The sequence below is a fragment of the Lactuca serriola genome, chromosome 8 (assembly GCF_051521515.1).
Source record: "Lactuca serriola cultivar US96UC23 chromosome 8, Lser_US96UC23_V15, whole genome shotgun sequence".
In the NCBI taxonomy this organism is placed as follows: Eukaryota; Viridiplantae; Streptophyta; class Magnoliopsida; order Asterales; family Asteraceae; genus Lactuca; species Lactuca serriola.
The window spans coordinates 285,919,773-285,944,853 of NC_136415.1; the positions used below are offsets into that span (position 1 = coordinate 285,919,773).

The window sequence follows — 25,081 nt, forward strand, 5'->3', positions numbered from 1 at the left end:
AAATTCACGTGGGATCTTGGTCCCATATCCATGTAATATTGCTTATCTGGTGGTGGTTGGATGGACATTGCTTGAAAACCGATGCTAAATATGTGGGTTGTGTTAAAGAAGTTGAACACGGACCTTGAGAAATATTATTATGTTGCTAGTAGGCTAAACCTTGGCTGTTGGGCCGAAATGGCATGGAAATGGGATGCCCAAAAAGGGTAGCATGTTGTTGGACCGATGAGTATGTAGCGTTGGGCTGTTGAGCAGAGAAATGGGTTGGCAGTTGTACTTGTTGGGCCATGTTGGCTTGCTGGTGTGCAGGAAAAGTGTCGGCTTTAGCATATAGCAATGGTGGCTGTCCATTTGAGGGAATCACATATCCCCAAGGAGAGTTAGGACCACCATTTTGACCATAAAATAAATATTGTTGCTGACGTGGAGATGTTTGACCAATAGTTCTTGGATGGGACCCCATTATACCTGCAAATTGAGAATTTTGTCTTGGAGAAGTACCTGCAAATTGGTTAGCACTAGTAGAATTACTAGAATTTCCCCCTCCTTTAGAAGAAACCCGGTTATTATTACGATTTTTGTTCTATTTATTTTTTGATTTTCCGGATTGTTGTGAAACGGAATAAAGCAGTTGTTGTGATGTTTGTCGGGTCTTGCATCATTTCGTTGTTGTCTTCACAATTTTCATGGAGTAGAAGCATATTTTTGGCTTCTAAAAAAGATGGGAACGGTTTAGTATCCATGACAACATCGATAATACTTTGGTAGGAGGGCGGTAGACCACGAAGTTCGCATAACAAGCTCCACTTCAGATATATCGGAGTCAACATCATGTACAGCATCAGCAACGTGTTTGAGATTGTGGTAGTAGTCGTGAATAGAGGATGCACCTTTCTTGGTGTTATGAAACTGTTCTTGTAGTTGCAACATTTGGGGCATTTTATTATTGAGAAAGAATTCCTTAAGGTTATCCCATAAGTTCTTTGCAGTGCATTTATCAGTAGTAATAACCTGCAACACATTGGGATCACAAGTCGAGTAGAACCATGATTTCACACGAGAATCAATTGAATTCCAGTCTTCATCATCTTCACCTGTTGGTTTAGATTTTCCAGTAATGTGTCCAATAACCTTGGCGCCCTGACAAATGTCTTTAAATATACGACACCACAGTTTATATTTAGAGCCATCAAAAGTCAATTTGAAACTAAACTGGTTATAGACATTTGTTACCGCGTATACCAACTGTTGAGTGGTAGGGGCTGTGGTGGAAGAACTGGCTAGAGTGGTACTCATTGGAAATCCGAAAAAGTAAAGAAATAAGATGGAAGAAAAAACACGTAAAAATAAACAGGTGACTTACCGCAAGAAGAGGAGTTGTAGTAGAACCACTTGTGTGACACCAACAAGGAATAAAGGAAGCAGCGGAAAGGTAGGAAGCGAGAACAGGTTGTAAGAGTAGGTAGTATCGATGGGGATTACTGGACAGAGGTTGCAACATGAAGAAAAAAATCGAGCGTATGTTAGACACTGATCGTAACCTTGCTTGATACCATGTTTGTGTGGAAAGTACCCCTTAGGGTTTGCATTGTATTCCATATTATAAATAATACAGTGTATGAGATAATTACATAAAGGACCCTTATCTATACAATATATATGATACCTACACTAAACATGAAAATAAATAATACAATTAACAATCTTCATTGATTTATGGATCTGATCGTTAATGGTGATCAAATTATGCATATTATGGAGGGTTCCTGCAATGTTCTATGCGACTAATTCAGATTTAAGAAAGGCGAAGGGAGTGGATAGACCTATGATGCAAGCCTCATTGCTCCATATCTTCATCTCGATTTAGGTTTCAGTTGATTCTGAAAGGTATCATAACCCTTTGATTAATTATTATTTTTTAGTCGATTGTTCTTTTTTGTTCCAAGTATCTTAAAATTATCATCTATTTATCACTATTCCTCAATCGGTGAATATTTGTGTATTAAATACATGATTTCCTACTACAATCATTAATGATCTATGTATTAAAATAACTTAGACTCCGATTGTAACTAATATAAGAAAAATATCAATAGAATACCTCACTAGGCAGATAAATCGTGTTTGGTTGCCTGAATCAACATTAGAACTTGAAAAAACCCAACTAAAATCTAGGCAATGTTAATATTTCACATTACATCATTGAATTAATACAATTTGAATAATGAAATTGATTAAAGTTATAGATTAAAGTTAAAGGTCCAACAGAAGTATCATGAAGAATCTTATATATGCTACAACACAATAACAATAACCGTGACTTGTGATTTACAAGTCAAATTATAAAAGTATGGTTTAGTTTTTTGGCCTTATATCAAATTGATTGCCAGCAACTATTTGTAAAGAATTTTTTTTTTGAGAAATATGAATATTAATAAAAGCCTACTCTAGTTCAAAAACTTTATTCTAGGGATGCTTTCCATTGGTTGCATACTTTATTTAAAAAAGTCAAACTTTGAGGCTATGTTTGAAATAAAGGTCCTGATGATCTTGAAAAGGGTAAACTTCAGTTATCTGTGTACCATTTTTTATATTATCTCATTATGTATCTTTGTGTATGGGTTAATTGTTTTTGTGATCAACACTAGAAATCCATACTTAACTACTAATGCAGACTTCAAATTGCTACATATAATATTCAAAATCTTTTTTAATTTAATTATTCTTCATCTTCATTATAGAAAAAACACAAACAAAAAGTAATTTCTCAATTCAATTTATTTGTTCTTTGTTTCCAATGAATTGAATTTGGAATTCCTCTCCTGGAAACCAGTTCAAAAGATTCCACCAATGTGGAACAGACTTTCATGGCCATGACCGCTTCCATCAAAGGTACTCAAAATTTTCATTTTTTCTTTTTTATTAAAGACCAAAATGCTCTCACTACATATACTGAAATAAATAAAAATAAAAAATTTAGTCTTTTGCATTTACAATAAACAAAAAAGATTTAAATATAAATAAAGATTTCATTTTTGTTATTGAATTCCATTCCGGCTAACCAAAATTTCACATTCCGATTTCAATTCCAATTCCAATCTTGAATTTACATATCCACATTTGTAGTATTCCAATCATACAATTTTCCAATCTTTAATTTACCTATTTACCACCCTTAAATTCACATGTAAATCACATGAGAATCACGTATGAATTATATGTAAGGCACATGTAAATCAAAAATGATCACATAAGAATTACATTTGATTCATATGTAATTTATATATGAATCACAAGTGATTCAATATGAATTACATGTGATTCACATGTAAATCACATATGATTACATGTGATTCATATGTAATTTACATATGAATTACATGTAATTCACAAGTGATTCACATATGAATTACATGTGATTCACATGTAAATCACAAGTGATCAATTAATAATATACATATAGTATATATTTTTTATAATTAAGTAAACTGATAAAACATTATGTTATGATTCTGTTCAAACATTATGTTATGTATATTATGAATTGATCTTTGAACACAATCCAAAAACCACTATCTTGAAACCTTAGCCTTGTTTGAGTGTTCTAAGGCCATTTTGTGCATTTTGGTGGATTGTGAAGCTTGAAAAGAGGAAACGAGCTTAGGAGTTCAAGTTGGAGCTTGGAGATCCAGAGATTGTGTTCCATTTCCAGCCCATTTAAGGTAAAAAGCTCCTATCTTGATCTTCCATGTAATTAATCATCTTTAGGGCTTGGATCTTGGTATATTTGGGGCTTTCTAAGCCATTTTCGGGTTGTGAAGTGCATTATGGAGTTATGACTTCAAATTTGGGGCCATTGGGGGTCTTTATGGCATAATGATGCCAACTTTGTTTCCATAAACACCCCATACACCTTGTAGATCATCTTTTATGGCTTTTTAAGCCAAAGGACCCATGCATGTGCATCAAGCTTGAGGCTTTACGTGTAAAATGGACATTAGGAGGCCAAATCTATGGTTTTGATGTGTTACGACCCATTTAAATCGATTGTATAATAATGGTCAAGGATGGACTCGGTGAGTCGTTCTTAGGACTCGGTGAGTCGGGGTGTAATGACCGCCAAGTCCCTTATGTTAAGGGACGAGATGGTAGTATGGAAGGTCCCTTAGTTTTTTAGGCTCTTAAGGTACTTGGGAATCATGGGACTCGACGAGTGTTAGAAAAAAACTTGGCGATTCCAAGGCAATCTCCCAATCTTTGAAGATGGACTCGACGAGTTGTTCTTACAACTCGGCGAGTCATAGACTGGACACATTCATATGATGAAGATGAACTCGACGAGTTCAAGGAAGAACTCGACAAGTTGGATGAAGATTGACTGAGGTGTTGTTGAAGGTGAACTCGCCGAGCTTTTGCTAGACTCGACGAGTGGGGACGGGCTTGTAGTATTCTGTGGACAAAGGGACTCGACAAGTTGGCCGACCAACTCAGCGAGTCTGGTCGACCAAAATATGACTTGACCAGGGTTTTACTTTGGCTTTGCCTTTGACCTGGATTCAAGTTGACCCTTGTAGGGGTTGTAAGTACAAGTTGATAACTTAGAGGGGTTGTTGTGTAGGGATTGAGGAGTCGAGGAGAGTCGACTTTCACACTGAGGGCAGTGAAGACATAACACGACTTGGAGGTGAGTTTCCTTCTAGTAGGGGTGGGTCTACGGCCACAATACTGACTCACCAGCAAGGACGTTGTGTAGATGGTTGTCTTTGTAATAATCATCTAGGGTTGATGTGTGATATGATTAATATGCTTTATATGATCATTGTATTTGATATGCTTGTTGTGATTGATATGTATTAGTAATAGCAGGGGTGGAATAGTCCCCAGATACCGGTTGAAAGATACCGAAGGGGAGGGTAGCTCTCGGTTACCGGTTGAAAGATACCAAAAGGGAGGGTAGTTCCCAGTTACCGGTTGAAAGATACCGAAGGAAGGGTAGCTCCGAGTTACCGGTTGAAAGATACTGAAGGGGAGGGTAGTTCCCAGTTACCGGTTGAAAGATATCGATGATTATGCATTATTTGGTATGGGTATGATAGGGGAACTCACTAAGCTTTGTGCTTATAGTTTCAGTTTTGGTTTCAGGTACCTCTTCGTCTAAGGGGAAGGAGTCGGCGGTGTAGCAGCGCATCACACACACACACACACACACTCAGATGGATTCTGCGTGGAGATTTCTGGGATTGTGCTCTGATTTTTATTACTTTTGATGATATGGTTTTCAGACACGTTGTTATGATTTCTATAAATTGATTTGACATTTGCAATGTTTGGTAAACTATGTTATGAATCTCATAATTAAAAATGAAATTTTTGGCCTTGAAAATTAGGATGTTACAATCTCTCCATGAGGTAATTTGGTTATGTAATAAAATGAGAAAAAGAAATAAGAATAATATAAAATAAAGGTAATTTATGAAAACAAATCTAAGAAAAAAAAATGAATATTAATATTTATTTCGTGTTTGTTCCTTCTTAAAGGAGTAACTATTTTTATGCTTTTGATGCTGAAAAGGTTCATTACACTTGAAAGCAATCATTGAATCATGAAGATGCACTCTTTCTTCTATTTTAAGATTTGATTTTTTCATCAAGAAGAACATAGGAAAATGAACAACCAGGTGTAATACTCACCAGATTGTATAAAAGTAGTGGTAGCGACAACCAATAGATATACAAGTACTTTGGGAGTGAATAATTCGACATTGCGAATTGAAAATATGGAAATAAAAAGTCATAATAAACCAAAAAATCAGTGCCAAAGAACAACCCCTGATAGAAATAAGTTATTCAAAGTCCATACTTGAGGATGATGAGAACAAAGGACGGTAAAGCAATTATGCAATTATTATACTTGAAAAATCACTCAAGAATATTACCAAGGAATGTAATATAAGATGATGGTTAGTAAAGTACTACAGAAGAACATGGAAAAGGATTGAAGCCTAACATTTCACCTAAAATATCGCGATTGGATAAGAAAACAGTGTAAAGAGAATCTACACATGGAGCGCTCAACCCTAATGTCTTTTAATACCAAAAGATAAGATTCATTGTGAATGAATAATGATGCTTCTCATTATTCTATCAGCCATGGAGCTTGAACTTGTGTCCATTTTGTTAATTCACCTTATTTGAAACATAAAGTTGTCATGAAAATATACATTGGTCATGTTACAACATAAATCATATACAAGATTTTTTGGTTTCTATATGATCTTATCTATTCTTATCTTATTCCATTTTATATAACAAAATTACTATTTTACCTTCATTCCTCAACCTGTCCCATGAAAAAGAGATCAAAATATACGATGATACCTATTTCCCGCTTCCCATTTTCACAACTATCACTTGCATGAACCACATTTATGCTCAAAAAAATCATCATTGACTCATTATACAGTTTACTTCGCATAAAAAGAAACCAAATTCCCAAAATTTATAGAAACCAACAAATAAAAAAGACCAAAATTTAACCTTCTGGTTTGAAAAGCAAGACCCCCTCTAATTGTACCCGTTTCAACATGAAGTGGATGTGTGGCTTCAAATAACTTACCTACTGATGCAATTTACTTCAGATTTTCTTTTTTTTTTTGCTTCCAAAATCGGACCAATATAAGAAAAATCCGAGTCCATTTGATTATAGAAACAAAAAAAAAATCCTACTCTTGTTTCGTTGTAAAATTATTGACAGTAAAGTTGTATGCCAAAATCAATAATAGTAAGACGATTTCACTGACAAAAAAAGTTAATGGAGTTGTATATGCCAAAATCACTACTGCGTGAAAGAAAAAAAAAGTGTTTGTGCAGAACCAAGTTTCGCCAAAATCGCAAAGAGAATGAAGTGATATTCACTGATACAGATGGCATGACTTTTGTGAGAGGAGACTGATATCGCAGTTGAAAACAAAAAACATCTGAAAGAAAAATTATCGAATCAGGAGGGAAACATAACCAAAAAGAGTAGCTTAAAAGGGAATAAACTTAGGTTTACTTGAAGTTGTCAACTTCAAAGAAGATGACGATCAATTTCTGATTCTTCGTTCTTCCACACAGATATATGTGTTTTGCAGAGAGACCCAGAGTAGAAGCGATTGAGGTAAGAGTCGACTGAAGCTTAGAAAATGCAATTCAAATTTTAAAATAATATAGCTTCCTGAATTTTTGCAATTTGATGGCTATTTTATTGGAAGCGGTTTAGGTAAGTGGGCTTAACCTTAGCAAATGCAATTCAAGTTTGAAAATGATCTTGCTTTCTCATTTACTGTGATTTTGTAACACCCTGATCCTCAGGTACTAATAATAATATTTCTTTGTTTGAATTTTGAAGGACTTACTCGACGAGTTGGCTTCCCTACTCGTCGAGTAGTAGCGGGCTGTCCGCGAAGTTTAATGACATAACTCGCCGATTCTGGAGTGGGACTCGACGAGTAGATGCTGGCAGATGAAACCCTAAATTCAGGGCCATGCGCCTTATTTAAAGGGGTCATTAGCCTCCCCCAGTCTCCCCTTTACAGCTCCTTATCCTTCAAAACCCTGATTCGTGTGTGTGTTCTTTGGTGAGTTTAAGCTTGAAGGATGGACTTGCCGAAGGAAACACTTGAGGAAGCAAGCTAGAGGAAACAAGGAACTCGTGGGGATTCAAGATCCACTTCTGTGAGGCACTCCCTGAAGGTATTAGGCTATCTCTTGGCTCATTCCCATCTAAAGCCCTCTTTTGCATGGATTCTAAGATAGGGATTTTGTGCTTAAGCCAAGATCTGAAGTTGTAACTTCAGATCCGGACTTCCTTTGGACTTTGGATGCATAAAGTTATCAGTTGTGCCTAGCTTGAGCCTCCCCTCAAGTGTGTGACTCCATTCCAAGCTTAGATTTGCTATTTTAGAGCTTAAAAGCCTTGCATGCACGTAAAGTTTGCAACTTTACGTGAAAAGCATGCCTTAGAAGCTTAGATCTGTAATTTGGAAGCTTTGCATGGCTCAAATGAGTCTGTATGACTTCAGATCTATAAGGACTCGGCGATTCATATGAAGATTGACATGAACTCGACGAGTTGGATGAACAACTCGGCGAGTCTGATGAATTCTGCCATAGACTCGACGAGTTGGGTGAACAACTCGGCGAGTCGGATGAAGTTTGCCGTAAACTCGATGAGTTGAAGGAACAACTCGATGAGTAGACTATATCCTGGGAAACTCGGCGAGTCGCTAGTTAGACTTGGGGAGTTAGGGTCAACATGGGTTGTTGACTTAATCTTATCTGAAGATGACCAGGGCGGATTTTGGGGTAAAGACTGGTTATTGTATGACACTTTTAGGCAGTTAAGTTGGAGCAGCTCGTTGGGTATTCTTGGTCGCTAAGTGTCAGTTCAGCATTCGTGTCAGGTGATTCTTCTCACCATACCTATGGGTCTAAGGCACCAAGGCCGGCCCATTATGTGATTATGGTAAATGTGTTAGACGTTCTGTGGTCGCTATGGTATGTGATTGTATGTTTGTGTGAAGACCATGTGGGGTAGCCCATGCCATCGGATGTAAGACCATGTGGGGTAGCCCATGGCAGTCCTAGGTGAAGACCATGTGGGGTAGCCCATGGAATTGGATGTAAGACCATGTGGGGGAGCCCATGGCAGTCCTAGGTAAAGACCATGTGGGGTAGCCCATGGCACTATTACTGGTGTATTATATGCATGGCTTACGTAATATATATGTAGCTTTTATAGCTAACATAAGATGTGATATTTGGATTGTATGTGTGGTGTGCTCTGGGAAACTCACTAAGCATTTCGCTTACAGGTTGTTGATTGTTTCAGATACTTCGGAGCCCAAGGGCAAGGGCAAGGCATGATGATGTGGCGTGCACTCTACCTCTCTTTTGGATGTTTGGGACTCTCTGATGTTTTCAAAAGTACAACAAGGATGTAATAGTTAAGAAATTGGAAACAAATGTTTTGAAAACCTATGGAATATGTAATTGGTTTGATTAATTAAAATGAAAATCTTCTTCGTAAATTTGGGTTGTTACAAGTTGGTATCAGAGCCTTGGTTTGAGGGATTCAGGCACATCCTCGGGTGTGTCGGGACTCAAACTAAGGAGGTGGTAAAACGTTTTCAAAAATAACTTAAAAAGGATTTCAAGCCAAAAAGAGAAGAGTGCAATGTGCGTGATCAACCGAGCCAAGTAAGTAGTTTCCCAAGTGAATAACCATGTTACATTGATAGTGGGCTTGTCGATTATATGAAACTGTTAAGTGTATGTTCTAAAAACTTATATACGGTTAGGAGCTGATAGCCTCAGAATGGGTGATTTAGCCTTATTTCCTTTTCCTTATTGGATGTGGTCTTAGGGTATAATCTTTTATTCAAAAGTCTATTTGATCATTTCTATGTATAATTTGCATGCCTAATAGCAACCTGCAGTGATTTGTATGATCGTTATGAGTAGGACAATCATAGGGTGTCCAGGGTTTGATTCAGGTGAGAGTTGTGAGTCATGGTTTTGCGGTTGAGATAGATTTGGAAATACTAGGTAATGCAGCGGGGAAAGGTACAGGTAGGTGTGGAATGTAGTATTGGGCCCGTACTACTGAAAGCACAGGACCCATACCCAAACCCATGTTCTACCTAGGAATTCCAAAGGAGCGCGGTATGGAGGTAATCTCGTTATGGGTATCCTGATCTTTATGTTTTATGTTATGGCAGTTCAGCATGGTGGTTATGCGATTTGGAGCACGGGAATCAGGATCGGGATCGGGATCTGGGGCGGGGTCAGGCGGCCCTACTGATGGTATTGATGAGAGGCTGTGTGAGCTGATTGCGGCCGAGGTTACGAGGGGCATCCTTGACGCTACCCCAGTCATCTTTGGGACGGGTAAGGAGGGCATGATGGAGATCATGGAGGAGAGGCTTAGAGCATTCAGGGCCGATATTCATGTGCGCCAAGGTGGAGCTCGAACCCCCTCATTTAGGGAGTTCAAGGCATGCGGAGCTCTGGAGTTTTCTGGGGTCAGGGATCCCATTGTGAGCAGACGCTGGGTAGCGGACATTGAGAATGCCCAGCGCACGAGTTCTTGCCCGAAGGAGGCAAAGGTTGGATTTCCTTCCTGTATGCTGAGGGACAGGGCCCGAGATTGGTGGGGCGAGATTACTAGTCAGTTAGGAGCGGCCGGTGTGGCTGATATGTCGTGCGCTGAGTTTGTTCAACGTTTCGATCAGGAGTTTGCACCGCCTATTGAGGTGCAACGGATGGTGAGGGAGTTTCATGATCTACAACAGACTACTGAAACTGTGGCAGAGATCACCGCCAAGTTTCGAGAACGAGCTTTGTTGATCCCTCAGTATGCGACAGATGAGGACATGAGGAGGACCCGATATCACTCTATGCTGAGGGAGGATATTCGGGAATTTGTGAGCTTCATAGGGTGCAAAACCCTAAATGAGATGGTTGAGAAGGCCCGTGAGAGGGAGATGGAGTTGGAATCCCGCACGAAGCGGAAGACTGAGCAGGTACAGGCAGCGGGGGCTCAGGCTAAGAAGCCTAAGACCTCTGATTCTTCGAGTAAGGGACAACAGGGTCGGGGATGGTGTGCCAAGTGTGGGAAATTTCATAGTGGGGCTTGTCGGACAGACGGGATGTCAGGATGTTACTCTTGTGGCCAACAGAGCCACTTGAGTAAGGATTGCCCGAATAAGGGCTTGATATGTTTCCACTGCAACCAGACAGGTCACAAAAAGGCCGATTGTCCAAGGTTGTAGGGAGGAGGAGGAGGATCTGTGGTGGCGCCCGCGCCCGCCACTATGAGGATTACTGATGGCCGCCCTAAGGCGGAAGCTCCAGCTGACTACCGAGGAGGATCGGGCAGCAACAGACGTCGTGGCTGGTATGTGTTCATCATTCTCTATCTATTTTATGATTAATGTTTATATGTAAGCTTTTTATGATTTGTATAGAGACCTTTCTGGTCAATGGTATGTCGGCCCATGTCTTGTTCGATTCGGGAGCTACCCGATCTTTTGTGTCTCTTGCGCATAGCAAGAAGTTCCGAGACGCACCAGGGACTCTGGATACCCCGCTCGAGGTGGAGATTGCAGATGATCGCACTGTGAGTGTTGCGAGGGTGTGTCAGGACTGTGTCCTGAATGTACATGGCAAAAGGTTTCGCGTTGATTTGGTCCCCATACCATTGCGATGATTGAAGGTGATTATTGGGATGGACTGGCTGGGGGCCAATGGGGCCATGATCGATTGTGAGCGGCAATTAGTCCGGGTTCGAACCCTAAGGGGGGGGAGAATTGGTTATCCACGACGAGAGGACCTTGCAGGGCCTGACCCTCTGTTCAGCTGCGAGGGCGAGGAGGTTTTTTGTAGCAGGGTTGCATGGGATTTTTGGCCTATGTTTCAGATATGCGGGTGGAGGCAGTGACGAATATCAATAGTGTGCCAGTAGTGCGGGACTTTCGGGATGTTTTCCCCGAAGAGTTACCCGGAGTGCCTCCGGAAAGACAGGTGGAGTTTTGTATCGATTTGGTGCCAGGTGCCGCCCCGATAGCAAAGGCACCATATTGGTTGGTGCCACCCGAGATGCAAGAATTGTCTGCACAGCTCCAAGAGCTACTAGACCGAGGGTTCATCCATCCGAGTAGTTCACCGTGGGGAGCTCTGATCCTTTTCGTGAAAAAGAAGGACGGGTCGTACAGGATGTGCATCGACTATAGAGAGCTGAATAAGCTGACGGTGAAGCCGCTATCCCTTGCCTAGGATTGATGACTTGTTTGATCAGCTTCAGGGGGCATCGTGGTTCTCTAAGATTGATCTTCGGTCAGGGTATCATCAGATGAGGATTCGGGATGAGGATGTACCGAAGACGGCTTTCAGGACTCGTTATGGGCATTACGAGTGTGTGGTGATGCCATTTGAGCTCACCAATGCTCCAGCCACGTTCATGGATCTCATGAACCGAGTGTGCAGGCCGAAGCTGGATCAGTCGGTGATTGTTTTTATTGATGATATCCTGGTCTACTCTAAGACCAGGGAACAACATGAGCGGCATTTAAGAGAGGTGCTGGAGACCTTGAGGACAGAGAAGTTGTATGAGAAGTTCTCCAAGTGTGAATTTTGGTTGCGGGAAGTTCATTTTTTGGGGCATGTCATCAATCAAGAGGGTATTTCGGTTGACCCAGCGAAGGTGGAGGCTGTGATGCGATGGGAGATACTGAGGAATGCCTCCGAGATTCGTAGCTTCTTGGGCTTAGCGGGTTATTATCAGAGATTTATCCAGGACTTCTCCAAGACTGTTATTCCATTGACCCGTTTGACCAAGAAGAATGTGGCCTTTCGATGGGGTGAGGACCAACAGAGGGCTTTCGAGACCCTGAGACGGAGGTTATGTGAGGCTCCAATCCTAGTTCTGTCCGAGGTATTGGATGATTTCATGGTATACTATGATGCATCGATTTCAGGGTTGGGTGCAGTACTGATGCAGAGAGGGCACATGATCGCATATGCTTCGAGGCAATTGAAGCCTCACGAGGCAAATTATCCCACACATGATCTGGAATTGGGGGCAGTGGTGTTCACCCTCAAGATTTTGAGGCATTATTTTTATGGGGTGAAATTCGTTATGTATACCGATCACAAGAGTCTGAAGTATTTGATGGACCAGCAGAACCTGAATATGCAACAAAGGAGATGGTTGGACGTGCTAAAGGACTACGACTGCGAGATCCTATACCATCCAGGGAAGGCCAATGTGGTGGCTGATGCATTGAGTCGCAAGGAGACGGGTTCGCCAATCAGGGGTATTTGTATGAGGGTGACGGTTAGTCCACCCTTGATTCACATGATTTGAGAAGCCCAGGACAAAGGGGGTGAAGAAAGAGAACTGGAAATTGGAAAGAATTAGGGCAGTATCCTTTGTTTGTTAAGGATGGTCGCGGATTGTTGACGCAGTGTGGCCAAGTATGGGTGCCGATGTCGGGGGGAGTGAGGCAGATACTGTTAGAGGAAGCGTAGAAGTCCAAATTTTCTATACACCCTAGTGCTACAAAAATGTATAGGGATCTGAGGCTGAGCTATTGGTGGCCATGCATGAAGCGAGAGATCGTCGGGTATGTGGAGCAGTGTTTGACCTGCAGGAAGGTCAATGCCGAGCACCAGCGACCTCATGGAAAGGTTCAGCCATTACCCATTCCCATGTGGAAGTGGGAAGAAATCACTATGGATTTATCACGAAGCTACCGCGGACAGCGAAGGGAGTAGATGCCATATGGATGATCGTGGATAGACTGACGAAGAGTGCCCACTTCATTCCAATCTCTGAGAGTATATCTGCAGAGAAGTTGGCGGACATTTATGTTCGAGAGGTGGTGGCTAGGCACGGAGTGCCGGTATCAGTGGTTTCAGACAGGGATGTCCGGTTCACATCCAGGTTTTGGAAGAAGTTCCACGACGAACTGGGTACACAGCTGCATTTTAGTACAGCATATCACCCCCAGACCGACGGCCAGAGTGAGAGGACGATCCATACATTGGAGGATATGTCGCGGGCATGTGTGTTGTATTTCGGATGAAGTTGGGATCCGTACCTCCCATTGGCAGAGTTTTCGTACAATAACAGTTATCATGTCAGTATTGACCGAGCACCATTTGAGATGTTATATGGGCGGAGGTGCAGGACCCTAGTGTGCTGGGACGAGGTTGGGCATCAAGTTTTGGGGAGCACGGAGGTGCTACTCGAGACCACCAGATTGATTCAGCAGGTTCGCGACCGGTTGCGAGTCGCACAGAGCCATCAGAAGAGTTATGCGGACCGATGGCGATCAAACCTCGAATTTCAGGAAGGAGACTTTGTTTTAATGAAGGTGTCACCCTGGAAAGGGATTATCCGGTTCCGTAAGAGGGGCAAATTGGGGCCTCGGTTCATAGGTCCGTTCAGGATCGTAGCCCGGGTGGGCAAGGTGGCATATCGATTAGAGCCACCAGAGGAGCTTAGTCGGATTCACAACACCGTCCATGTGTCCCAGCTTCGGAAGTGTGTTGCCGACGAGTCCCAGTCATATCCTTGGACGACATTCAGTTGGATGGGAGCCTGAATTATGTCGAGAGACCAGTTGCAATTTTAGACGGGAGGACGAAGAAGCTCTGGAATAAAGAAGTGAAGTTGGTAAAGGTGCAATGGCAGCACCGAAAGGGTTCCGAATGGACCTAGGAATCAGAAGATGAAATGCAAGGTTTCTATCCGGAATTGTTTGGACCAGCAGGCTTCGAGGACGAAGCCTAATTCAAGTGGGGGAGACTTGTAACACCCTGATCCTCAGATACTAATAATAATATTACTTTGTTTGAATTTTGAAGGACCTACTCGTCAAGTAGTAGCGGGCTGTCTGCGAAGTTTAATGACATAACTCGCCGAGACCGGAGTGGGGCTCGACGAGTAGATGCTGGCAGATGAAACCCTAAATTCGGGGCCCTGCGCCATATTTAAAGGTTTCACACCGCCGAACCAGACAGCGGAAACGTCTGAGGGCTGTTGTGACTAAATTGAATACCATCACAGTGAATATACATGAAACATAACATCATTCATCACCATGCATTGAAATATTACAGCTGGTAGTGTTTACATTTAGTACATTGTTTCAAAACATTACATTCCCAAAAAGTAAATTGTTCGATACTAGTTAAACAAACAACAAGACATCACCGAGTACATTTTTCCTTCGATTTACCTGTTACCTGAGAATACAAGTATTTTGAAAAACGTCAACATATAAAATGTTGGTGAGTTCATAAGTAATGTTTGAAACACAGTGTTTGTATTATTTTGAAAAACCACCAGAAAATCCGATATTTTCTGAAAAGATTGTTGCCAGTAAGAAAAAGTGTGAAGATCCGTAAGTATGCTTGTTTATTTCTACAAGTGTGAAAAATTGTTTGACTTGGTATGCATCACGTAGGTGTAAGTGTTGAAATCCCTAGGAAAACCCAATGTTTTCCTAATACTTTAAATTACGCGTTTTATATATTGTTATACCATTACGACGTGTGTATTCGATGATTCCAGGTGACATTGGATTAAGTATGGGTGGTGAGTTGTTATAATCACGCATTAATGAAAATGTCTAGCTTATAACTATACAAACGATCCCTTAGGCGTCGTCTGTACTACTCACCTGATCCAACCACCCTGACTTCCCATAGCCCCACAACCTAGGAAGAAAAGAGGTGCGAAGCCCCCGTTAATTCCACGAGTCGTTAAAGGCTATCGTGAATGCGAAAGGCCCTTGGCCCGACTCGCATTGGTGAATCCTCGACTTTGCTAGCAATACCAAAGGACCCTTGGGGCCCAACAACACATGAGCTATTGAAATTCCTTTTACACGGTATTAGGTCGTATAAGACCCAATATCATGTAAGCGCGTTTCCTTCGGGCCTAAAGATCATGTCATTGGGCTAGCTAGGCCCAACAAGCACGATTTGAGACTTTCGGGCCCAAAGATGGTGTATCGACGTCTAGTGAATTCCCACGTGTGTATTGACTTCCCGTAATTTCCGCGTGTGTATTGGGGTATCGTCGTGTTTAGATTTTGATTCGTTATTGATTCGAGACCGAATCAATTCGTTTGGTAACGATTTTGGTGTTGAAGGTGTATTATATTTCGTCGGTAATCGTGGTACTAGTATTTTGTCGTAAAGGATCTATTGTATATAACCTTAGAATTTTTCTTTTTGAAGCCCTTTTCTTGTATAAATTTACACTTTTAACCCTTTATATACAGGAAATTCCATTTTAGTCCCTAAACCATTTTTCTTAACACTTTAGTATCAAAACTTGTTCAAAAGGTATTTTTCAGCCCCAATTTACTTGAAAAACAGTTTTAGTCCCTCAAAATGGAGTTTTTCTCGGTTGAAACCTCTAATTTCGCAATTTTTACAATTTTGACCCAAAATGGAAATTTTTTACATCTTTGGTCCCTTCTAAATTTGAAAAGCATTTTTAACCCTTGAAATGGACTTGGTACACTAGTAGTCCCCTGTTTTACAGAAAAGTGCAGTTTCAGCCCCTCTGATTTGAAAATTTCGCAATTTGGGCTTTATGGGGCCGAAAAGTTCATTTTTGGCCCATTATGTTTAAAAAATCACATTTTAATCCTTTCAAAGGGTAAATTTCCAGGAAATACATTTTTGAAACTGTTTTGACTCATCTCATCCCTCATAATTTGTATTTTGACATTTTGGGCCCTTTAGTTTTATATTTTTAGCATTTTGAGTCCAAAAATGGGTTTTAAGCCCAAAGATGTTCATATTAACCAACTTGGTTATTTTTCTAGAAATGATTTGTGTGAAATAATATAATTTATACTTATTTCATACAACTTAATCTAGATCTCGGTTTTAAGGTCTTTTTTACTAGATCCAACACCACAATCACATAAGAACATATATACAAGCATAGAAATCACACAAAGCATACATATACTCATAGATCTACACATTTGCTTATATTCTCCCCCCACAAAACTTATAAAAACCGAAAAATAGGGGGTATGAAGCTCACCTTTGGGTGTGGTATCGGCCTTTAGAAGAAGTGAGAAGAAAGTTTGGCCTTAGTACCTCTCCTTGGAAGATCTCGAACTTAGAGAGTTTCTAGGAGAGTGATCAAGGGTTTTACATGGATTAGAAGAAGATTTTGATAAAACAAAGTACCAAAATCATAGATCCTAACTTGATCTTACCTTAGGTGAAGAATCTGTGGAGATATCTCCTTGAAAGCTCCTTAGATCTCAAAATTTTGGAGGAGAAATGAGAGAGTTTCTTGAGAGAAAAAGATGAGTGAAATGTGTGTGTGTGTGTGCTTGAAATCGGCCGAGAGCAAGAGAGAGAGAGAGAGAAAGAGATAGATCTTGAAGTGATATGTGCATGGAAATATGAGATAAGATGCATGGAAACCCAATATGTAAAAGTGAGGTGGCCATGAAAGTCAACTCTCCCTTTTTACATGGGCTTGGGCCGAGAATTAGAGAGGGAGAGAAAAGAATTTGGGCCTTGCATGCTTAAGCCTTTTTCATGTTTATGTTAAGTGGTGCTTGGTCCAAATAACCATAAATATGATTTTTATGACCTATTAGGGCTACATTAGGTTAAATATGGCCCAAAATGGTTCATATAATTGATTTATTTCATTCTAGGCCCAATATGGCCCAGAATGTTGAAATAAATGGAAGTGGGTCCAGTTAGAGCCCATTTATGAGTTCTAAGCCCAAGATGGTCAAATTGGAAGCTTATTGGTCCATTGGGCCCAATAAGGAAGTCCTAGTCCAAAATGGACCTAAACAAGAACTTTTAGGGTTTCCAATTGCTTGTTGACCATTTGTAATGTTTGTATGGTGTATTTGATTGCAACTTTTGTTGTCATAGAATAAGCATCATTCATGCTCTTATGTTTTTGGATTCATAATTTGACTTAAGTATTGTAGTTACAAGGCACAAAAATTCCTGATTGTGACATCATCCCCCCGTTAGAGGGAATTTCGTCCCGAAATTCTTCTGAAAGCTAGATTTGAGCATGCTAGAATAGGTGAGGGTACTTTTGCTTCATTTGATCTTTGCGTTCCCACGTGAATTCTGGCCCACGCTTCACGTTCCACCGTACTTTCACGATCGGGATGCGACTTTGCTTAGTATGCTTCACCTCCCTGTCCATAATTTCGACCGGTTCTTCAACGAATAGGAGATTCTCGTTGATTTCAATCTCGTCAAGGGGAATGACGAGTGTTTCATCCGATAGACACTTCTTTAGATTAGAGACATGGAACACGGGGTGCACACTGTTTAGCTCTGCGGGTAGTTGCAGTTTATACGCCACTGGACCTATTCGGGCGACGATCTCGAAAGGTCCAATGTATCGTGGGTTCAGTTTTCCCCGTTTCCCGAAACGAATGACTCCTTTCCAAGGTGAGATTTTTAACAGTACTCGATCCCCGACCTGAAATTCTAAGGGCTTTCGCCGTTTATCGGCATAGCTCTTTTGTCGGTCGCGCGATGCTTGTAATCGAGCTCTGATTTGAACTATCTTTTCCGTGGTTTCACGAATGATCTTCGGTCCCGTCAGCGCCTTGTCCGATGTGAGTGCTTTTGCTAGCTGGGTGTCGCCCACCTCAGCCCAACATAACGGTGATCTACACTTACGCCCGTATAGTGCTTCAAAAGGGGCGACCTTGATGCTCGAATGGTAACTGTTGTTATACGAGAATTCGACTAAAGGTAAGTAGGTATCCCAAGACTTCCCAAAGTCTATCACACATGCGCGAAGCATGTCTTCGAGCTTTTGAATGGTTCGTTCGCTTTGACCATCCGTTTGTGGGTGGTAAGCGGTGCTCATGTCGAGATGGGTTCCAAGTGCTTTCTGGAATGATTGCCAAAAACGTGAAGTGAACCTACTGTCTCTATCCGAGATAATAGACACTGGTACTCCGTGGAGTCTCACGATTTCTTGAATGTATAATCGCGTCAGTTTCTCCATCTTGTAGGATTCCTTTATTGGCAGAAAATGAGTGGATTTCGTCAGTCGGTCGACTATTACCCATATGGTGTCTAATCCGTCCGATGTCTTGGGCAACTTGGTCACAAAATCCATAGAAATCCCTTCCCATTTCCACTCGGGAATCACCGGTTGCTGTAATAACCCTGAGGGCTTCTGGTACTCCACCTTTACCTTGGCACAAGTAAGGCACTTACCAACATAGGTGGCAATTTATGCCTTCATGTTAGGCCACCAATAGTATTGTTTAACATCTAAATACATCTTGTCCGAACCGGGATGGATGGAGTATTGCGTCTTGTGAGCTTCATTCATTACTACCTCCCTAAATCCTCCGAGTTTAGGGACGCAAATACGGTTCATGAAATAGTATACTCCGTTCTCTATCACCTCTAGATTCTTTTCCATTCCGCGTAGAGCTTCGCTTGCTCTATTTTCCATCTTCATGGCATCTGACTGGGCTAATTCGATCTTGGTGATTAGGTGAGATTGGATGGTTATCGAGAGAGTTTTCGCACGACGATTAGAGTACTCCTTCCGGCTCAATGCGTCAGCTACCACGTTGGCCTTGGATCGGAGAGGTTAGTCCCCAGATGAATCGCTCAATCTTCTTTCCTTCCGAGGTGATCATACCCGGGCATAACAGAGATAGTTCACTAAATCTCGATATGTAGGCATCGATATCCGCATTCCGCACAGTGAGGTTCCACAGCTCTTGCTCCATTTTCTGAATCTCACCTCATGGGCAGTATTCAGCCATCAGCATTTCTTTCATTTCCGACCACGGCATGGAGTTGGCTACATGGAGTGTCATGGCTTCCACGTGTCCATTCCACCAAGTGAGCTCTTGATCAACGAAAGTGCATGCTGCAAACTTCACCTTCATTTCCTCCGGACAGTCGCATATCTCGAATACTGATTCCACCTTCTCGATCCATCGTTTCAGAGTGATCACCCCTCCAGTGCCGTTAAAGGTTCGTGGTTTAGCGTTTGTGAAGTCCTTGTAGGTACATGTTTTGGTGGGTCCCTGATTCATTCCATTGTTTGAACTTCCGGCCCCTTGCCCGTTGACTCCCCCATTGTTCCCTTGATGAATTTGTGCCATCGTTGCAGTGACCGCAGCAGAGACCGCTGCCTGGAATGCGGATGACTCAACTTCGGGTGGGGTTGGCCCAGGGTTTCCGCGAGTCGGTCGGTGAGGCATCTTTCTGTCATGAAACAGAAAGATGTTGAGTGTATGTGGCTTCCGTGTGGTTGTGATCCTACTGACTAGGTGTATGGCACGAACTTAAGTACTTCTATCATGTAGCATACAATCATAGATTCGCAACACATATCAATTTGTAATATCATAACAAATCACGTAAAAGTTTACTAATATTATCCGCATTTGATACATGAAAATTTTGCTCGTAAGAGCATACATGAGTGACACTAGTTCGACAGCATAACGACTCTATGAGTAGTGTAGTCACTTAAACATAGAGTCGGGGTACATAGCATAGTTCCTAATGACCTAGTAAGATAAGTCTATCCCTAACACTCTATGGTGCGTCCTATGTAGTGGAGGGGTCATATGCCGAAGTGTTGAGCCAGTAACCGAGCCATCTCCTTCATGTCTCCAATAACCTCATACCTCTCGTGCTCAGCTCGCACTGCACGTGCCTCCATAGCGTACAACTGTTGCCGCAGGGCGGCGATCTCATCTTCAGGAGAGCGGTTCTCCCTTGGGGGGTTCATTAGTGGGGCGGGGTGGTCTGGTTGTGCCTCGTCCACGAATGATGTGGCGTGATTTTTGTCCAGATCTTGTCCTTCCTCGATGTCATCGTCGGTCTCCCCGAACTCGTAGTCGATGTCTATGTATTCATCAGGTCTGACGTCGTGTGCTTCCTCTGGATTCCCTTCTGGTTCATCTTCAAGCATCCCGTGAGCCACTAGGACTTGATGAAACTGGATACTCGGCTGCTCTCCCTCCATGAAGGCTGGGGGAAGGTATAAACTATCGTTACTCCTATGACTCTACACTATGTTATAGACTAAACAGACGTTCTTCTCTTCTGGTGATAAAGGGGTTTGTTTTTAAGTTCTCTAGCTATTGCGATCTCATCAGAACATGTGTTAGTTATACCTTGGAGGGAATGTAGTTGATCAGGCCACATCCACTCCTTGATACCGCTAAGAACAGTCCTGAATTAACCGGGATACTAGCGTTATCTTGTTTGATTCGGCGTTATGTTCTTATTCCTAATGCAAGCAAGGGTGTTTTATTGTTGTGTTTCACTTGTTTTGTTCAGAGTTGTGTTAGTCCTTCTTTTGGTTTATAGTTGCATATCAATGTGTGGCTAGATATGCGAGTTCACTATAAACAAAGCTCTGATACCAACCTGTCACACCACCGAACCAGACGGCGGAAACGTCCGAGGGCTGTTGTGACTCAATTGAATACCATCACAGTGAATATACATGAAACATAACATCATTCATCACCATGCATTGAAATATTATAGCTGGTAGTGTTTACATTTAGTACATTGTTTCAAAACATTACATTCCCAAAAAGTAAATTGTTCAATACTAGTTAAACAAACAACAAGACATCACCGAGTACATTTTTCCTTCGATTTACCTGTTACCTGAGAATACAAGTATTTTGAAAAACGTCAACATATAAAATGTTGGTGAGTTCATAAGTAATGTTTGAAACACAGTGTTTGTATTATTTTGAAAAACCACCAAAAAATCCGATATTTTCTGAAAAGATTGTTGCCAGTAAGAAAAAGTGTGAAGATCCATAAGTATGCTTGTTTATTTCTACAAGTGTGAAAAATTGTTTGACTTGGTATGCATCACGTAGGTGTAAGTGTTGAAATCCCTAGGAAAACCCGATGTTTTCCTAATACTTTAAATTACGCGTTTTATATATTGTTATACCATTACGACGTGTGTATTCGATGATTCCAGGTGACATTGGATTAAGTATGGGTGGTGAGTTGTTATAATCACGCATTAATGAAAATGTCTAGCTTATAACTATACAAACGATCCCTTAGGCGTCGTCTGTACTACTCACCTGATCCAACCACCCTGACTTCCCATAGCCCCACAACCTAGGAAGAAAAGAGGTGCGAAGCCCCCGTTAATTCCACGAGTCGTTAAAGGCTATCGTGAATGCGAAAGGCCCTTGGCCCGACTCGCATTGGTGAATCCTCGACTTTGCTAGCAATACCAAAGGACCCTTGGGGCCCAACAACACATGAGCTATTGAAATTCCTTTTACACGGTATTAGGTCGTATAAGACCCAATATCATGTAAGCGCGTTTCCTTCGGGCCTAAAGATCATGTCATTGGGCTAGCTAGGCCCAACAAGCACGATTTGAGACTTTCGGGCCCAAAGATGGTGTATCGACGTCTAGTGAATTCCCACGTGTGTATTGACTTTCCGTAATTTCCGCGTGTGTATTGGGGTATCGTCGTGTTTAGATTTTGATTCGTTATTGATTCGAGACCAAATCAATTCGTTTGGTAGCGATTTTGGTGTTGAAGGTGTATTATATTTCGTCGGTAATCGTGGTACTAGAATTTTGTCGTAAAGGATCTATTGTATATAACCTTAGAATTTTTCTTTTTGAAGCCCTTTTCTTGTATAAATTTACACTTTTAACCCTTTATATACAAGAATTTCCATTTTAGTCCCTAAACCATTTTTCTTGACACTTTAGTATCAAAACTTGTTGAAAATGTATTTTTCAGCCCCAATTTACTTGAAAAACAGTTTTAGTCCCTCAAAATGGAGTTTTTCTCGGTTGAAACCTCTAATTTCGCAATTTTTACAATTTTGACCCAAAATGGAAATTTTTTACATCTTTGGTCCCTTCTAAATTTGAAAAGCATTTTTAACCCTTGAAATGGACTTGGTACACTAGTAGTCCCCTGTTTTATAGAAAAGTGCAGTTTCAGCCCCTCTAATTTGAAAATCTCGCAATTTGGGCTTTATGGGGCCAAAAAGTTCATTTTTGGCCCATTATGTTTAAAAATTCACATTTTAATCCTTTCAAAGGGTAAATTTCCAGGAAATACATTTTTGAAACTGTTTTGACTCATCTCATCCCTCATAATTTGTATTTTGACATTTTGGGCCCTTTAGTTTTATATTTTTAGCATTTTGAGTCCAAAAATGGGTTTTAAGCCCAAAGATGTTCATATTAACCAACTTGGTTATTTTTCTAGAAATGATTTGTGTGAAATAATATAATTTATACTTATTTCATACAACTTAATCTAGATCTCGGTTTTAAGGTCTTTTTGACTAGATCCAACACCACAATCACATAAGAACATATATACAAGCATAGAAATCACACAAAGCATACATATACTCATAGATCTACAAATTTGCTTATATTCTCCCCCCCACAAAACTTATAAAAACCGAAAAATAGGGGGTATGAAGCTCACCTTTGGGTGTGGTTTCGGCCTTTAGAAGAAGTGAGAAGAAATTTTGGCCTTAGTACCTCTCCTTGGAAGATCTCGAACTTAGAGAGTTTCTAGGAGAGTGATCAAGGGTTTTACATGGATTAGAAGAAGATTTTGATAAAACAAAGTACCAAAATCATAGATCCTAACTTGATCTTACCTTAGGTGAAGAATCTGTGGAGATATCTCCTTGAAAGCTCCTTAGATCTCGAAATTTTGGAGGAGAAATGAGAGAGTTTCTTGAGAGAAAAAGATGAGTGAAATGTGTGTGTGTGTGCTTGAAATCGGCCGAGAGCAAGAGAGAGAAAGAAAGAGATAGATCTTGAAGTGATATGTGCATGGAAATATGAGATAAGATGCATGGAAACCCAATATGTAAAAGTGAGGTGGCCATGAAAGTCAACTCTCCCTTTTTACATGGGCTTGGGCCGAGAATTAGAGAGGGAGAGAAAAGAATTTGGGCCTTGCATGCTTAAGCCCTTTTCATGTTTATGTTAAGTGGTGCTTGGTCCAAATAACCATAAATATGATTTTTATGACCTATTAGGGCTACATTAGGTTAAATATGGCCCAAAATGGTTCATATAACTGATTTATTTCATTCTAGGCCTAATATGGCCCAGAATGTTGAAATAAATGGAAGTGGGTCCAGTTAGAGCCCATTTATGAGTTCTAAGCCCAAGATGGTCAAATTGGAAGCTTATTGGTCCATTGGGCCCAATAAGGAAGTCCTAGTCCAAAATGGACCTAAACAAGAACTTCTAGGGTTTCCAATTGCTTGTTGACCATTTGTAATGCTCGTATGGTGTATTTGATTGCAACTTTTGTTGTCATAGAATAAGCATCATTCATGCTCTTATGTTTTTGGATTCATAATTTGACTTAAGTATTGTAGTTACAAGGCACAAAAATTCCTGATTGTGACAAAAGGGGTCATTAGCCTCCCCTAGTCTCCCCTTTACAGCTCCTTATCCTTCAAAACCCTGATTCGTGTGTGTGTGTTCTTTGGTGAGTTTAAGCTTGAAGGAAGGATTTGGTGAAGGAAACACTTGAGGAAGCAAGCTAGAGGAAACAAGGAACTCGTGGGGATTCAAGATCCACTTCTGTGAGGCACTCCCTGAAGGTATTAGGCTATCTCTTGGCTCATTCCCATCTAAAGCCCTCTTTTGCATGGATTCCAAGATAGGGCTTTTGTGCTTAAGCTAAGATCTGAAGTTGTAACTTCAGATCTGGACTCCCTTTGGACTTTGGATGCATAAAGTTATCAGTTATGCCTAGCTTGAGCCTCCCCTCAAGTGTGTGACTCCATTCCAAGCTTAGATTTGCTATTTTAGAGCTTAAAAGCCTTGCATGCATGTAAAGTTTGCAACTTTACGTGAAAAGCATGCCTTAGAAGCTTAGATCTATAATTTGGAAGCTTTGCATGGCTCAAATGAGTATGTATGACTTCAGATCTGTAAGGACTCGGCGAGTCATATGAAGATTGACATGAACTCGACGAGTTGGATGAACAACTCGGCGAGTCCGATGAATTCTGCCATAGACTCGATGAGTTGAATGAACAACTCGGCGAGCCGGATGAAGTTTGCCGTAAACTTGACGAGTTGAAGGAACAACTCGACGAGTAGACTATATCCCGGGAAACTCGGTGAGTCACTAGTTGGCCTCGGGGAGTTAGGGTCAACATGGGTTGTTGACTTAATCTTATCTGAAGATGACCAGGGCGGATTTTGGGGTAATGACTGGTTATTGTATGACACTTTTAGGCAGTTGAGTTGGAGCAGCTCGTGGGGTATTCTTGGTTGCTAAGTGTCAGTTCAGCATTCGTGTCAGGTGAGTCTTCTCACCATACCTATGGGTCTAAGACACCAAGGCCGGCCCATTATGTGATTATGGTAAATGTGTTAGACGTTATGTGTTCGCTATGGTATGTGATTGTATGTTTGTGTGAAGACCATGTGGGGTAGCCCGTGGCATCGGATGTAAGACCATGTGGGGTAGCCCATGGC

General features: G+C 41.2%; 1 protein-coding gene across 1 annotated transcript; it reads right to left on the bottom strand.

The window, feature by feature from the left end:
• Nucleotides 1-732: 732 nt before the first annotated feature.
• On the bottom strand, nucleotides 733-1,296 carry LOC145068152 (uncharacterized). The gene has a single exon (XM_079015130.1). The coding sequence runs from the start codon at nucleotides 1,294-1,296 to the stop codon at nucleotides 733-735; it is 564 nt and encodes a 187-aa protein (XP_078871256.1).
• Nucleotides 1,297-25,081: the final 23,785 nt, after the last annotated feature.

Excerpts from the sequence above, each read along its gene's own strand:
- LOC145068152 (XM_079015130.1), bottom strand. The coding sequence starts at position 1,296 with ATGAGTACCACTCTAGCCAGTTCTTCCACCACAGCCCCTACCACTCAA.